General features: G+C 44.9%; 1 protein-coding gene across 1 annotated transcript; it reads left to right on the top strand.

Moving 5' to 3' along the window:
• The first annotated feature begins 853 nt into the window (after positions 1-853).
• Positions 854-17,165, top strand: LOC138784143 (CD209 antigen-like protein E). The gene is made up of 8 exons (XM_069959659.1): positions 854-920; positions 3,149-3,253; positions 4,673-4,783; positions 6,141-6,182; positions 7,182-7,226; positions 9,473-9,624; positions 11,770-11,882; positions 16,535-17,165. The coding sequence occupies exons 1-8, from the start codon at positions 854-856 to the stop codon at positions 16,653-16,655; spliced, it is 756 nt and encodes a 251-aa protein (XP_069815760.1). The 3' UTR covers positions 16,656-17,165.
• The last annotated feature ends 629 nt before the right edge of the window (positions 17,166-17,794 follow it).

Below are 17,794 nucleotides of genomic sequence, written 5' to 3'. Positions count from 1 at the left end.
TGGGTTCTTGCGGATTTTCAGGCTTTCTGCTTATTTGTTCACACAGCGGATTTTCTGCGCTAAAAATTCCACTGCGGATCCATTTTCCGCCTGAAGAATTGACATGTCAATTCTATGGGCGGATTCCGCTACAGGAATTCTGCTTGAAATTCTGCTTGAATTCCGGTTCAATTCCGCTCAAATTCTGCTCCTATTCTGCCAGAGCTGAATAGGCGAGGAATTTCAAGCAGAAAACTTTCGGCTTCAATTCCTCAAGAATTCCTCAGTGTTAACCCACCCTTAGGCCCCGTTCCCACTGAGCAAAAGTACCGAAATTCCGCAACGGAATTGTCCGCCGCGGAATGCCGTTAGCCTCCCGCTCATAATGGGAGTCTATGGGAGGCGCGCGCTCCTGCTCTGTACGCGCTGAAGAATGAACATGTTCATTCTTCAGCGCATACAGAGCAGGAGCGAGTGCCTCCCATAGACTCCCATTATGAGCGGGAGGCTAACGGCATTCCGCGGCGGACAATTCCATCACAGAATTCCGCTACTTTTGCTCAGTGGGAACGGGGCCTTACTGGTCTTGTTTTTTATCAGAGAGGAATGACCAGCCTTTAATCTCATGACTGTGATGGTGGGTAGGGAGTAGTTACAGTATCTTTTCTTTTCTTCAGCTTGTGCCGTCTTTTTACTATATGCTTTTTCGTTCTCTATTCAAACAGAGGGCTTCTGGGATCATATTACTAGATATAGCTAACTGGTATAGGGACTGACTAATGTAATCATTTCCATATGCTTCCATTGTTACAGAAGCCACAAATTCTAGATACGCTCATATAACCTGGTCCATACAGCCGCTCTGCTGAGTCAGATGAAAAAGAGAAGAAATCTGGAAAGATCCTCTACACTGCTGGGTGTCAATAGTTCTACAGGAAAGGGTATGTGTAATGTGTGAAGCTACTGTATATGTTTGTCATTTATAATTATATATATCTAAAATATCTATCTATGTATAGCGTTTGTGACATCTATATGTGTCTGTAATGTGTACAACTACTTAAGGCTATGTTCATACACTGTCTTTTTAGCTAAAATAATGGTCGCTGAACAGTTTTAAAGTAACGGCTGTTTTTTTCAGTTTCAATGATCTCCCATTGAAGTCAATGCAAACAACGTCCGTCTATTCACACAATGTATAGAGTAACGGCTGCTGTTTGCCGCAACGTCAAATTAATGTTGCGGCCGTTATTTTTAGATGTTCACACGTAGTATTATTTTCTGGCCGTCACTTACCTTTTTCAACCTTAACGGGGGTATTTATATGGATAAATTAAGACGTAATACACATGTAGCTATATATATATAAACTTGTGTAATGTACTGTATATGCAGGTGTTGTGTTTGTACATGGGTGACATTTGCACAAATGATTTCTGTATAAGATAAGTAAGGGTATGTTCACATGTTTTTTGATCATTGCATATGTAAATAAAGAGCATGATCAATAGTAATGGTTGGAATTATCAAAATACGGCTGTATTTTCACCTTTAAAAAGCATTGTGTGAACATAACCTTAAACTGTCGATCAGGGCCGGCGTCAGCACCCGGCTAAGTAGGGCAAATGCCGGGGCCCCCAGCTCCTCTAGGGGCCCACTCCCGTTTGTTACTACATTTTTTTTGTTAGTAAAAAAGAAAAAAAAGTGTAGTAACAAAGGGGACTGGGCCCCTAGAGGCCGCATGTGACAGTTAGGGGCCCGCCGATCCATACTGGGGCCCCCGAGCACCTGTCTTCCATCACAAATCTTCCCTACAGCCGAGTAGGAAAGAGGACCTTTGAGTCTGAAGGACCTTTGATGATGTCACGAGTCATGTGATCGGACACATGACCTGACAGAGGGCAGCAGGTAGGCTCTGCAAACTAAGTGTCCTGTATGTGCTGGTTCTTCTACTTGTTTTGTGTATAAAGGTCCTGCTGTAATATATCTATATCTATTACAGCAGGAGATATATATATATATATATATATATATATATATATATTACAGCAGGACCTCTATACACAAAACAACTATCTATCTATCTATCTATCTGTCTATCTATCTATTTCCCTATCTCCTATCTATCATATGAACATGGTGAGACCTCTAGTTCTCCTATATACAGGCCCTGCAGTGATATACAGTGTGTGTATATATATATATATATACACACACACACACACACACACACACTGTATATCACTGCAGGGCCTGTATATAGGAGAACTAGAGGTCTCACCATGTTCATATTATAAATAAATATATATATATAATGCTGGTGCTGCTAGTTCTCTAGTATACAGCTCCTGCTCTGTGTGTGTGTATGTATATACACACACACACACACACACACACAGAAGGAGCTGTATACTAGAGAACTAGCAGCACCAGCATGATATATATATATAATCCTGTGACTGGGTCTGACTCCTCCAGAGTCCTGACTACTGCAGAGATCAGGAGATACAGGAGGAGAAAGATATGCAGCAGCCGCATGTTTCTTCTGCTGCAAATCTTTCCTCGCCTGTCTCTCCATGATTTGCTCCTCAAAGGGGCCCGCCGAGGCTCTGTCGCCCAAGGGCCCACAAAAAGCTGGAGCCGGCCCTGCTGTCGATAGATAGTGGGACATGCTTCCTACTGTGTGGCTCCAAGCCTTGTCTTGGAAAGAACCATACTTAAGGTTCTTGCCTGATGTGGTTCACCTACATATCATGCCAGGGTTCCTTCCCAATGTAGCTTCCTCAAATAACCTGAATCAAAAAATTCTATTTCCAGTTCCACAGAAAGTTCAGCAAAGCAATTTCCATCTGCTGGGTATTAAGAGGCCAGGTATCCATCCACATACAGCTTCCCGGGGGGATATCTGGCTAGTCCTGTGTTTCGAGACTGCTCAATGAGGCTCCACGGGCTCTTCTTTTGTATATTTATGTTTCCCAGGGGGCAATGCACCTAGGATTTCACTGCATTGAGCGCCTTCACTAGCAGCCGGCAGTGTTGTCGTTTGGCTGGTCTCCCTGAGATCAGCGAGCTGTTTCTCTTACTCTCTACCTGTGACCAAAATTTTCACTATTGTGTGACTTTGTCAGGGAAATTTTTATACTTTTCTTATATTTTCTTTCATTTTCAGACTCCAGCGCCAAGGAGGATTTGTATGTGAATATGAATGAACTAAACAAAAAACCACAATTGGTCAAACCTGCGGTGAAGGATGAGGCAGCAACGACGACGTTGAGTAAAGTCTATTAATGCTAATTGTGAATATGACCTGAGTATCCGGAAAGCAAAGACAGTTGTGAAATTCCAAGTAACTTTATAGAGGTTTTTCAGGATAAAACTATTCACAGGATAGACTATAAATAGTTGATCAGCAGAGTGCTCCCCCTTTGAGGAGGAAAATCCTTGGTTACTGATCCTTCTCCGGTATGGATTTAGATGGCCCCGGGAAGTGGGGTACCATGGACTTTTGTTCATGATGTCTCCCCCACTTGTCAATCTGAGAGGGTACTGATACTCTAATTGTCACATATGTTGGGGGGGGGGGGCTTTTTTTAAGGTATTCAATATAGCGTATTTTTCACTTTATAAGACGCACCTGTCTATAAGACGCACCCCTAATTTGGACCACTGAAAACAGGAAAAAAATATTTTATGCTAATTAAACTAATTAAACTTCCCTGGTGGTCTAAGGTCATGAAGGGGATAATGCAGTGAAGAGGTCAAAGTTTATTTAAATGAAAGTGTATTGTATCTACACATACACAGCTGCTGCATGCACAACACACTCAGCTCTGCTACACCATACACTCTCAGCTCAGCTACACACTCAGCTCTGCTACACCATACACTCTCAGCTCAGCTACACACTCAGTTCTGCTACACCATACACTCTCAGCTCAGCTACACACTCAGCTCTGCTACACCATACACTCAGCTCAGCTACACACTCAGCTCTGCTGCTCTGTACTTAGACACAACGATTTAGTGTAGGACCTGCGGGAATGTGAGCTGAAGGACCTTTGCTGATGTCACAGTCATGTGACTAATTACTTCCGAAGGTCCTTCAGCAGGTTGCCGTGCATATCCCCTCCCGATTTCTCTCCTGCCGGGCACTGATCTCAGTACCGACAGGAGAAGGGAGAGGACTGCACAGCTGATGCAGTCTTCCGGACCATCAGGGAAGGAGTCAAGGTGGTCTGACAGGCTGCCCTGTCTCCTGAATATAAGATGCAGGAACTTTTTAGCAAGATATTTTCTGGCTAAAAAGTGCGTCTTATAAAGCGAAAAATACGGTAATATATGTGCCCCAAAAGGGTTTACATAAAAGCCACAACTTGTAATCATATATAAGGTCCCACACAGCCACATTAAGAAGCAGGAATCTTGTATTAGGGTATGTTCACACTGAACAAATTCGGCCGTGGAATCCCCTCTGCCTCAGTGTCAAACAGTGTGTCTATGGGAGGGCTTGTGCCCCATGGCTCTCCGCAGCTTTCCGCTTAAAGACCAGAGGCACGTGGGCCTTCCAGTAGACACACTGTTTGATACTAAGGCAGAGGGAATTCCACTGAATTCGGCTGAATTTGCTCAGTGTGAACTGGCCCTTATTCTAGGTCATCAGTTACTAGTGTGACAATGTTCTTGTTTATTTCAGAACAGACAACCAGCAAAATCACAAAAACTCGGGTAATTCTAGCAGCCATGATCTTTCTTATTATATTAGTTCTCACCCTGATTGTCACCACAGGTATCATGATCAAATACGGTGAGTATTGGTTACATAGTTCTATTATTAAAGGGAACCATTCACCCCGTGGCCCCCGGCAGAAACTGACATACAGTGCCATAAAGGTCAATATACTTACCACATCGCTCCTGGTCCCGTCCCGGATCCCGTTGTTGATACGGAGAAATCGCTGATTCTTCTTCTCGCGCCCATTATGGTAATGAGCCGAGATGAGTCCAACATCCATAGGAAACGACGGACGAGTCCAACTTATTCATGAGGTCCTCTTCTCGTCGCCGCCCATCCACGCCTCCTGGAACTTGATTGACGTCTTCAGTCTTCAGTCTTCTGACGAATTCCCGTGCAGGCGCCGTTGCGATGGTCTCATCACCTCTTCTGCGCCTGCGCGGTAAACAGGATACGTGCTTGAGACAATCGGCGCACGCGCAGTAAACAGTGAGGCTGCGGAGCGGCTACAATTGTGAACTGCGCATGCGCCGAAAACGACCGTCACAGCGCCTGCGCGGGATCCGGCGACAAGAAAGAAGATGAGGAGGAAGAATACCCGGCGTCAATCAAGTGTCGGAGGTGGGGAGAAGGCTGGACTTCGGGGACGGCGGCGCTCATTAACATAATGAGCGCGAGAAGAAGAATCAGCAATTTCTCTGTGTCAACAACGGGATCCGGGACGGGACCGGGAGCGATGTGGTAAGTATATTGACCTTTATGTCACTGTATGTCAGTTTCTGCCTGGGGCCACGGGGGGAATGGTTCCCTTTAAAGGGTAGTTTTAAAGGGGTACTTTGGAGACAAATGAAATTATATAAAAAGTTATACAGATTTGTAAATTACTTCTACTAAAAAATCTAAATCCTTTTAACACTTATCATGTCCTGCAGGATTTGTTTCAGTCACAATGCTCTCTGCTGCCACCTCTGTCCATGTCAGGAACTGTCCAGAGCAGTAGCAAATCTCCATAGAAAACCTCTCCTGCTCTGGACAGTTCCTTTGGGGTATCCCAAGTAGGGAGACTGACTATATGATGTCTATATACAGGATATAGAGCACATAGACAGGATTATCTTAATGTATACCACCACTCTTATCCCTGGGCTAAATCTCCTGTAGCAGCTTATTCCCATACATGTGAATACTAAACATTACTCACAGATAAATGCTTATGTAGGAATCATTTAACCTTCATGTCAGATACCCAGAAGCCTCCACCAACAGAGATCTTCGCCAAATGGTTCACTTTAACCAGGTACATAAGGAAGTGACATAAAAACTTTTGTCCTAAAGAGTTAAATGGACGGATATTGTTATCAGTGATAAACATCACTTCCTAAGAATAAGCTGTAATTGTCTTCTCTCATATCGGCTATTTCCTCCATAGATTCAGAAATGAGTAAGGAGGTGTTACAGCTGAAGGATCAAGGTAAGTATTTCATATTAACATAGTTTGTGTTCCAACCATCCAGTTCAGTCTATTACCCTGCGGTGTTGATCCAGAGGAAAGACCCCACGAGAAAGAAGACACAATTTAAGGGGTTATCCAATGTTATAAAACCATGGCCGCTTTCTTCTAGAGACAGCACCACTCTTGTCTCCAGTTTGGGTGCAGGTTTTGCTACTCAGTTCCATTGAAGTGAATGGAGCATAATTGCAAACCGCGCCTGACCTGGAGACAAGAGTCGTGTAGTCTCTGGGAGAAAGTGGCCATGCCTTTTTTATCGCTTGATAATCTTTTAAAGGCAAAGAAAATTCCCTTGTGAAATACCAGGGGAAAGAAAAAAGGAGGCACTCACAGTGTAACAGCCGTTTTCCGCGCGCATGAGTGCTTCCTCAGGTGTCTAAGGAAGCGCACATGCGCGCGGGAATCGGCTGTTACACTGTCAGTTGCTGCACGGCGTCCTCCTTTTTAGAAGATATACGAATAAAGAAGACTTATAAACGGTGAGTGCCTCCTTTTCTCTTTTCCCTGGAATTTCACATTATTGCTGCTATTGCATATTCATGGGAGAGCACTTAGTTATACAGACATTCAGCTGCTGTTGTGCCCTTTATTACCATCGGTGCTGTGGATTGGTGCCGGTCCGCTGTTTCTTATATGCAGTATCTTGTTTGGAAAATTCCTTTGTGACTCCAAATCTGTCATCAGAATAAATCCTTGGTTAAATGATCCTTCTTCAGACTCTACTAACTATAACCTGTAATATTATTACACTCCAGAAATCATTACCTCACAGCCTCATACATTTCCCCCATGATATGAAGCATCTGCCTCATAAGGATTTTTTTGTCTTTTTTCTGGATCAACACAATAAAGTTATGTAACTTCACTGAACTGACTTCTGTATGTTTAACACTTGCAGGATGATATATAATTGTTTGTTCTGTGTAATGAGTAATTGAGGTTTTTCTCCTTTGTTCTAAGAAATTGTGCTCCTCGAGAATGAACTCAGTGACCTAAAGAGTAGACGTAAGTTTTCATAGTAGATTTCACCTTGCACTCTTGTATAGTATGTCAATGTATTGGCTGATTTACACAAAACGTCCTGAATTGTAGCTTATATGTTTGCAAAGCACTATAGATAGAAATTGTAGCAGACTGGAAGGAGGGGGGAGAATCACTGAATAAATAAATATCCTGTCACAGGCCGAGTGGAAGCAACTCTCTCTCTTCCTGAGGTGACACTGCCTCAGAGGTTAAAGGGGTTGGCTACTTTATAGTAATATTGTTCAGTGCACTGTATTAGTAAGTGTACTCACTGTATATACTGAGAGCAGCTTCCTGTGTACCTCATAGAGCTAAAATCACACTTCCCTTCTCCAGGCTGTGCTGCCCTGCTCTGTGGTGATTCTGTCCATAAGATGGCCGACATGGAGGAGCATGTGACCATGCCCCGCCTCCAAGTGTCCAACACTGAGCCTGTATATGCCTAAGGATGTATAATGTCTAAGGATCAGACTTTCGGGTCACTTTATTTCATTTGTTTGTGAAATGGGATATGAGCCAATAAAACTATGGATATGTAGACAATGAGATGAGACATAGTCTTATTCTAGTTCTATGAATCTGCAATTGCCTAAAAATAATCTTTTTAAGGTTACAAACACACTTGGCGGGTCTGCAGCGAGTCTCCTTGCTGCGTTTTTACAGCGAGACTCGCTGCAGATCCCGGCCCTATACTTTCATTAGCAGAGAAACTCGCAGCAGGGATGTACATCCCTGCTGCGATTTTGTCTGCAGCCCTCCCCATTAACCCCCTAGCCGCCGGACATTATATATTACCGGGTCCCCGTTCCTGCTTGCTTCGGGGCTCCCGGTGTCTTCGCGGCCCACCCAGCCAATCAGTGCGCTGCGCCAGGGCAGGAACGTGCCGGGAGCCGCCGAAGCAAGCAGGAGCGGGGACCTGGTAATGTATATCCTGCCCGCCCCCCTGCAGCCCCGATCACCCCTGGCCGCATGATCGCCTCCCGCACCCCCCGGCCGCACGATCGCCCCCCGGACCCCCCGGCCGCATGATCGCCCCCGCACCCCCCGGGCGCTGGGGCTGCGGGGGGCGATCGTGCGGCCGGGGGCTGCGGGGGGCGATCGTGTGGCCAGGGGGTGTGGGGGGCGATTGTGCGGCCGGGGGGTGCGGGGGGCGATCATGCGGCCGGGGGCGATCGGGGCTGCAGGGGGGCAGGCAGGATATACATTACCAGGTCCCCGCTCCTGCTTGCTTCGGCGGCTCCCGGCACGTTCTGCCCGGCCAATCAGTGCGCTGCCCTGCCGCAGTGCACTGATTGGCCGGGCGGGCCGTGAAGACACCGGGAGCCCCGAAGCAAGCAGGAACGGGGACCCGGTAATGTATAATGTCCGGCGGCTAGGGGGTTAATGGGGAGGGCTGCAGACAAAATCGCAGCAGAGATGTACATCCCTGCTGCAAGTTTCTCTGCTAATGAAAGTATAGGGCCGGGATCTGCAGCGAGACCAAGTGTGTTTGTAACCTAAAGCAGTCTTGAAGTTTCATAGGGACATGACCAGAGCATTAACTCACATCACGCATAGTGTCCAAAATGGGAATTGCTAAATGTTAGGATAATTTTAAAATATAGACAGTAAAAAAATCGTAAAAAAAATATCGGCGCCGGAAGGTGAGCGCTCGCTGTATGCTAATGACTGGAGCTGTTACTCTCTATGGGCATCGGACTTATCTCTGGAGCACGTGCGCATGGCTGCCGACAGCGATATCTCAGTCCCGGGACCGGGTCCAGGAGCGGGACTTGCAGCAAAGGGTAAGTATCCGAGGCTGCACCGGGGGGTCGGGCGGGCTCAGCGTCGGAATGCCGGGTGACAGGTTCCCTTTAAATGGGGAAATCTTCAAACAGTAACTCGTATCTCTGCAAGTATACAGTAATTTAGGGAGGTCAAAGCTTGCTTGCACGGATCGTTTTGTTTCAGCACGTTGAAAGATCATGATCAGCCAACATCGTGCATATTGGCTGATCGTGGCCTTTCAACAAGCAATATATACCAAGTGATTATCACCCGAAAGGGTCCGTAATCGGCCAAGTATGTACGATAATCGATTTGTGTTATGTGTTGTGTTTCTGTTGATAAGGAAAACCTGGATGTGTATGTTTTACTGGAGATGCTATAAGAGCTATAAGAACATTATCAACATAAAAATTCTGTAATATTCCCCATAGTTACTAACTGCTGTATATTGCTTTATATAGAAACTATCTGCCCCGTGTGCTCTGCCGGCTGGTATACAGGTGAATGCTCATGTTACTACCTCTCTGAGAAAACATCAGCGTGGGATGAGGCCCAAGACAAATGCAACCTAATGAACGCTAATCTCGTAATGATAAAGAACCAGACTGAATCGGTAAGAAAAGGACAAGCACCCTACAGGTGTCCTTACTATTACACCCATACTTTTGTTCTCGAATACAATCCAATTCTGAAAGACCGTTCCAGAAACAAGCAGTTTGAGATCCAGAGAATGAAGCCAAGATTTCCATAGGAAATAATGTAAATCTGTTTTGTTGGTTTTTATACACCATGGGTCATGCATAGAGTTCCCAGCCCACATATTGTATTACAATATAGTAATAGCACCACTATTTACTTCCTCTGGACAATAGCAGCGCATAGCACATCTCTTCTTACTGTAAAGGAGCAGGGAATTCCATCATAATGGCAAGAATGGGGGTTCTCATTGAAGCACAGAGCTTCTGCTCCTGAGCGGTCCAGTGTCAGAACTGCCGCTGAGCGGGAGGCTTACTCTATGCCTTTCTCTCAGTTTGCCAGTCAGGTAGTGTTGTTAGAAGGGATTAAGTGGGGATGCACAACCTCCCCACTTAATTGCACTAGGATCAGCAGAACACCTGCCGAGATGATGGGTGCCCTGCTCCTCTTTGGCTAGATGTCAATTACCACTACCAGCAACTGGCTATGTTTTTATCCGTACTGCAGCCACAAGTGATGGTCACGGCATCCCCACTTAGCCCCTTCCTGTCTTGAAAACCGAGCAGGAGACATACATTATATGCCACTGGCTCAGTGGCAGTATTAAGACTAACTCGTTCAGGAGCAGATGAAAACAGCGGTGCCCGTACACCTTCAACACTGTAAAGTATAAGGTAATAGCAATATATATTCCACCATATTTGCACATATTATCCAATATATCAAAATAAATCAGTGGTGTCTCAGCACAGGGTGCTGTTCCTTGGCACCTGTGTAAAGCTTTCACTCAGGTTGGCAATTGGGAGATGTAGTACTTTATTTTCCTCATATCTTATTGTTTTTATGTCTTCTATGCACAGCTGTAGAGCCAAGGGTTAACTGTTCTATGCTATGCTGACAAGTCACAGGTGCTCTTCTTTCCTATCCTGTCCTTCCTTTCTCTCTCTCTCACACACACACTAAGCCCCACCACTCACAGGAGGGTTTAGATTAACCCCTGTAGGAGGAGTTAACCTGGTGGAGGAACTGAGTCAGTCTCTAGTTAGTTTCCAGAGAGAGAGAGAGAGAGAGAGAGAGAGAGAGGACACACAGAGACACAGTACCTGCTGAAGTTAAGCCAGGGCCTGGCTTTGGCCAGGACTCCTGACAGGAATTAGAGACAGTAACAGAGAGACTTTCCTTATGCAAGCAACTAATACAGTTATGTAGTGCAAAGTTCACCTTAGGGGAGAGCAGCCACCTAGGATAACCCTAGCCTCACCAGGAATTCTTCTAAAACATGCAGGGCGGTCTCCTGAAACTGACCACAGTAGGACAAAGCTACCAGAGTAAGGTCTACGTGTCCTACTGCGCATTGCAGGGTGACTGGGTAATCTCAGAAGTCTGCTACACCCAGATAACTGCCGACTGGGGTTTGTGCTACCCACCAAGGACAGGTTCTACGCAACTAGGGGGCAGTAAGTGGTCAGACTATAGTCTATACATGAGTATAAGTATCGCTTATTTTTTTCTTATCTACACTTCAGTTCCAGCAGAGCACATATTCTACATTGGGCAGGGCTCCTCTGGCAACTCCTTTCCTCTTCCTTCTCTTCACAAAGCACTTACTTCTACAAAGCACTGGTCTTACTCTACTGTCAGCAACTGTATTTGTCAAGATTTGCAATTAAGTGTACTGTTCACCTTCCATGTTGTTCAGTAAAGTGTTCAATTTTTCTACTAAATGCACAGGACTCTGTCTATTCTATCTACACCCACACACACCACTGTTTACCTTGGGTTATTTTTTCCCTTTCTGTGGGTGGCAGTACCTACATGCCGGCTAGGTCTACTACCACTCCTGGTTGCAGTGACAACTGCCCAAGGGACCCACAACAAGCCGGGAGGGACCACCAACCATTTAGGGACAATAAACCGGCCAACACAGGTACCAACACCACACCTGTACAATACTACAGAACTGACATCACAAGTAACATCACAGTCACTGGCCGAAGACAACAAAACCCAACTACTTCCATTCTACCTATCTGTCTTGTATAATTGTCACTAATTTTCCTAGGATACTTTGGCAAACTTGTATAAGAATAAAAGGAGATACTGGATCGGACTGAGCCGAGACCCAAAAGATGTTAATTCCTGGAAGTGGCTGGATGGAACACCACTCAACATTACGTAAGTGCTGAGTAGGAGGCTTCATATGAAAATCTAGGAGAAGAAGCTATATAGTAACTTTATTTTTGAGAATGAATATCTATGCTCCAAAGGCATGTAGAGATCAAAGAAGTCCTCAAAGGAAAAGTATAATGGGTGTGTCTTTTGTAGCTGGTTGATACCGCTACACCCCTTACAATCTGACAGTGGGATCTGATGATTGGCCAACCATCTCTTGTTTCATGGTTCATAAACATACATGGAGCTGCCTGCTCCAAAAAAGAATGAAAAAAGCTTACTGCCTACAGATGACTTCCCAGAAAGGGCGCATGACTTTGCCAGGGCTTAAAGCGATGTTCTCATCTCAACTAATATAGTTATACTTGCAGGGTTCGTCAAGTTAAACATGTTTGCAATTGCAAATACATTAATTTAGCAAACTTGTCTCCTTCTCCTGATAAAACCGCTTTTTACTCCCATTTTAGACACCAGGGAGAAATATTGATTTAGCGCATTCACCTTCAGCTCTGTCTCATGTGACCTGGATGTACTCCTTGTTCAAGTTCACCAGGCCATCAAAGTAAAATGATAAACTTTATACTTACCTCTGCAGGCTCCCTGGTGTCCTTCCAGTTTCTCCCTGCTCATAGCAGCCACCGCTGCCATGCCTGAAGCCATCTGTGAAGTGACAGTCCACTCCGCCAATTACTGGTTGCAGCTAGAGATGAGCGAACCTGCCGAGGTTCGGATGAACCTGAACTCTCGGGGTCTGATTCCCGCTGTCTGCCCGCTCCATGGAGAGGGTGGATACAGCCTGAGGACCGCCTAGAAAACTGGGATACATCCTATGGCTATGGCTGTATCCCAGTTTTCCAGGCGGTCCTTAGGCTGTATCCACCCTCTCCACAGAGCGGGCAGACAGCGGGAATCAGACGCCGAGAGTTCAGGTTCATACGAACCCGAACCTCTGAAGGTTCGCTCATCTCTAGTTGCGGCTCTGACCTTTCACTAGAGACGGCTTCAGCAGTGGTTGTGGTGAGAGGGAAGAAGCTCGAAGGACACAGGGAGCGTGAAGAGGTAAGGTATATACTTTACTAATTACTAGATATAGCAAGGGCTGCACAAAGATCAGTTATGATCATCGAACCATCAAATAGTCTAGGTTAGCGAGCGGTGACCTAGCAGATTAGCAGTCACTTACATTAAAGAGATTTTCCAAGCTTAATAACATAGTCCAAAAAACATGCAGCTGCATTGCCATAGCCTAGATAAGCCTTCACATACAGCTAGCAGGACCCCTTCTTGTATCCAGCAGGACCCCCCCCCCCTTGTATCCATTAGGACCACCTTGCAGCCAGTAGGACCCTCCCTTATAGCCAGTAGGATCCCAGCCAGAAGGACGCCCTTTTGTGACAAGCAGACCCCCCTTATAGCGAGCAGGACCCCCTGTAGACAACAGGACACCCCTTGTAGTCAGCAGTACCCCCTTCATAGCCAGTAGGATCCTCCTCGTAGTCAGCAGTACCCCCTTTATAGCCGGTAGGATCCTCCTTGTAGACAGTAGGACCCCCCCAGCGGAACTAGCCAGCCAATAAGTAGTGGATAAGAAACAACACTGATGCATGTCTTCTGAGTATGGGGACAACAACATCCCCACACCCAGTGAGACTAGCGCATGCATAGTGCAATCATAACTATCGTACTGCACATGCACAGGATGGCTTTTCTGGGTAGAGGACATGCTCAGCCCCCACCGTACCCTGGATGATGAAACAGGTTGGGACATCACTGGAAGAAAGAAGATTGCATCCAGGAGCATTACATGACTGGACCAGTGATCTCCAAGTACATATCCTCCACCAAGGATATGCAAGTATAATAGGAAAGGGGTACTCCTGGTATACCCTTTCCATTCTTCTTTTTTTCTTAATTTTTCTTAGAATACCTTTTTAATTGTTGGGCCATGTAATACGGCCCTTAGAATTTCTACTTTAAGTAGAGACCAACTATTCGTTGGCTTAAACTGCACCAGGAATTTGGGCCTGAGTTTTAATGCACAGTGTTGAACCCTAAGCCACTCCCACTTTTATAGAATTATTAATATAATTATTTATTTATAAAGTGACCTTAATTCCAGCATCCTTGGCCCTTTTTATTAGATAATATACAGGGATCTATAGACCTCTGTGTGTAATAATGGCCCCTAGGGGCCTCTGTGTAGTGTCCCGGTATGGGTACCACCTGAGTAAAGTACTTTGTCATGTATAGCACAAAGGGGATGAAGGTGCTTATTTGTATATCTCCACTAGATGTCACTCTCTGTTATAAAACTATGTATTCACTTACATGAGCACAGCTGAAGGGAATGGGTTAACTGTACTGCTTTGTTGGTTATTGTGTTGTCCAATCACAGGTTCAGGTGCCTTACACAACTTTCTGCTTATTACACTTTTTCTCTCTCCTATCCACACACAGCCCCACCAATCACAGTGGACCTTAGTTTTCCCCCTATAAAAGGGTGGTTAGCTCCTGGTGGGAGGTCTTCAGTTGGTAGATGGGGGTAGAAGAGACAGCCAAGAGGGAGAGATGCTGGTACTGAGAGATTTGCTCCATTATGCAGTGCTAAACCCTTAGGAGGGGTAACTGTCCTCTAGGGTAAACCTTGTCCACGCCAGGGACCCGTCTCCGGTGTTCTCAGAGCAGTTCCCACAACAAGGAACTGATCCCCAGTAGGACAAATAGCGAGAAAAGCTGAAGTATCTTACTGACTACACACAGCTCTTTTTGGTCATCTTGGAAAATCTGCTACTCCCAGTTGTAAAGGCCTGGGGCTTGTACTACCTCACAGGGTGGTCGACAATACTGTGTAGGCAGAAGGCGGTCACATAGAAAGCGCGAAATGTGAGTACAAAGTACAAATATTCTTCACATTCTTCAACACTACTACTTAACCATCCCGGTGGAGTACACTACTACTTGGACAAGGCCCCCGAGATAATCCCTATACCTACTCTAATCTACCTCAACTACTTTTCGTATTCACCATCTCTGTCACCTGCACCTGCTCCTGAAGTTCTTACTATTCTTTTTACCTTGTACTGCACTAAAGTTCATCAAGTAAAAGTCATTCTGTTTAAAGGGGTTATCCAGTGCTACACAAACATGGCCACTTTCTCCAAGAGACAGCACCAATAACCTCCATTCACTTCAATGGAACTGAGTTACAAAACCCCACCCAAACTGGAGACAAGAGTGGTGCTGTCTCTGGGAGAAAGTGTAGCACCGGATAACCCCTTTAAGTGCTGGTCTCCTACTTTTGAGTTGCCGCACCTGCACCTACACTTTACACTTGGGCTAACTCTTTTTCAAGTGCAGGGCCTGTGTGTCCGGGGGTGGGTTCCAACACCACTCCTGGCCACTGTGACAAGTGCCCAAGTGTACCCAAGCCCACCTTGCTGTACCACCACCTCACAGTTACCCCGGGCCACGGCCTCTGTATGACTTGATCTGAAACAGTCACATTATGTCACTAGACACCTACAGTATGTAACAGGATATGACAGCACAAGTCTGAATAGATGCAATGTACTGTATATGTTATTGGTCTGATAGCTGACATAACAATGTATAGACCTATCAGTGTAGTCAGGGCTGGATCAGTCTGAAATGACGATGAAACCTGGGGAAGGAGCTTCTTGTCATCTCCATTCAATAAGACCTATAGACTATAATGGACGTGTCTCTTGATTAAAAGAGAGGGCCACCGAAAATTTTTATTAAAGTATTGTATTGCCCCCCCCCCCCCCCCAAAAAAAAAAAAAGTTATACAAATCACCAATAAACACTTATTACGGGAAATGCACATAAAGTGTTTTTTCCCTGCACTTACTACTGCATCAAGGCTTCACTTCCTGGATAACATGGTGATGTCACTTCCTGGATAACATGGTGTTGTCACTTCCTGGATAAAATGGTGATGTCACTTCCTGGATAACATGGTGATGTCACTTCCTGAATAACATGGTGATGTCACTTCCTGGATAACATGGTGATGTCACTTCCTGGATAATGTGGTGATGTCACTTCCTGGATAACATGGTGATGTCACTTCCTGGATAACATGGTGATGTCACTTTCTGGATAACATGGTAATGTCACTTCCTGGATAATATGGTGTTGTGACTTCCTGGATAAAATGGTGATGTCACGACCTGACTCCCAGAGCTGTGCGGGCTGTGGCTGCTGGAGAGGATGATGGCAGGGGGACACTGAGGGACACAGGGCACTGGAGGGACACTGAGCATCCCCCTGCCATCACCCTCTCCAGCAGCCACAGCCCGCACAGCTCTGGGAGTCGGGTCGTGACATCACCATTTTATCCAGGAAGTGACAACACCATGTTATCCAGGAAGTGACATCACCATTTTATCCAGGAAGTGACAACACCATGTTATCCAGGAAGTGAAGCCTTGATGCAGTAGTAAATGCAGGGGAAAAAGCACCGTAATAAGTGTATATTGGCGATTTGTATAACTTTTGGGGGGCAGTACAATGCTTTAATAAAAAATTTTGCCGGGTTCCTCCTTTAAATCTTTGATATTTTACCATCCATTGACTTATATTACATTGCCTTTTTTCTGTAAATTACTTTGTTCTCATTTATTTATTTACAGCAACTGGGATAAGAAGGAGCCCAACAATGCTGGGAACTCGGAATTCTGTGGAGAAACCCGATCCGGACCCTGGAATGATCTAAACTGTTTTTATAGATTGTATTATATTTGTAAAAAATAAGAACATACTGAAATCCATTCTATAGCGAGCAGCGGCAGAACATGGAGCTCCTGGGCCCTAATGTATAATCTGTTCCATGTGCTATATACTGTATACAGCTATGCTGCTTCTACTTATAACGCAGATTGGTCTCCAGCTCTCTTAGACAGTAGCTTGGTTTGTGTTCTCATTTATATAGTGAAAGATTATTTTTAGGAGCTTTTTACGTGGACCAATTATCAGCTCAATTATCAGAATAATTTCCCCATGTGATCAGGCAAAAAATTCCTTAGAACCTATTAAAAATAATAATTTCTTGTCAGCAAAGGGAACCTGACAGACCCCTTCATCCGCCAAGGGGTCCATTGGGCAGATATTAGACCATGCCGCCTTGATTTCTCTAATAATATAGCTGCCATATTACTGTCTGTCATGATCCACTTCAGGAGTATGATGAGACCAGAATGGTGGAGCACCTTTGATTGTGGAGGATTATATTATTATTATTATTATTATTATTATTATTATTATTATTATGTTATTAGGACACATTTCTTTTATGTTTACAAATAAAAAAAATGAATTATTTATTAATTAATAATATGTACAGGACACCGTTACATCTGCTGGACTATAATCATGTCCCCTCCATGTATACAACAGCAGACAGGTCATTCTTACATCTTCTGGGTAGCTTCACACACACCGTATCGCAGTGAATCCGCATCAGATACGTATCCGCAGCAGATACCGTATCCGCAGCAGATACGCAGCAGATTTCATGTAAATAACTGAACACAGCATAAAATCTGCACCATCAAATCTGCTGCAGATCTGCTGCAGATCTGCACCATCGTGTGTGTTAGCACCCTCTGATGTCAGTGGCCGGACCTGGAATAATAACCAGCCCTAGCTGATATATGGCAGCAGCCCACACATGGAATAGATACATTCACTCATTATGTAAGATATAGGCGCACCTATTTGCTATTTACATGTATATACACACTGGATTCATATACAGTACACATACAGGATCATTACATAAAAAACTTGTAGCAAAACTTGTAATAGTCCAGTTGCTGTAACTGGATGGATACAGGCAGCGTACTCAGGTCTGTAGTCAACCAGAAGTTGGTATATATATATGTCAGGACTAG

This window comes from Dendropsophus ebraccatus, chromosome 1 (genome assembly GCF_027789765.1).
Source record: "Dendropsophus ebraccatus isolate aDenEbr1 chromosome 1, aDenEbr1.pat, whole genome shotgun sequence".
NCBI lineage: Eukaryota > Metazoa > Chordata > Amphibia > Anura > Hylidae > Dendropsophus > Dendropsophus ebraccatus.
The sequence above is the reverse complement of the archived record's forward strand: the minus strand, read 5'-3'. Positions and strand labels throughout refer to the sequence as shown.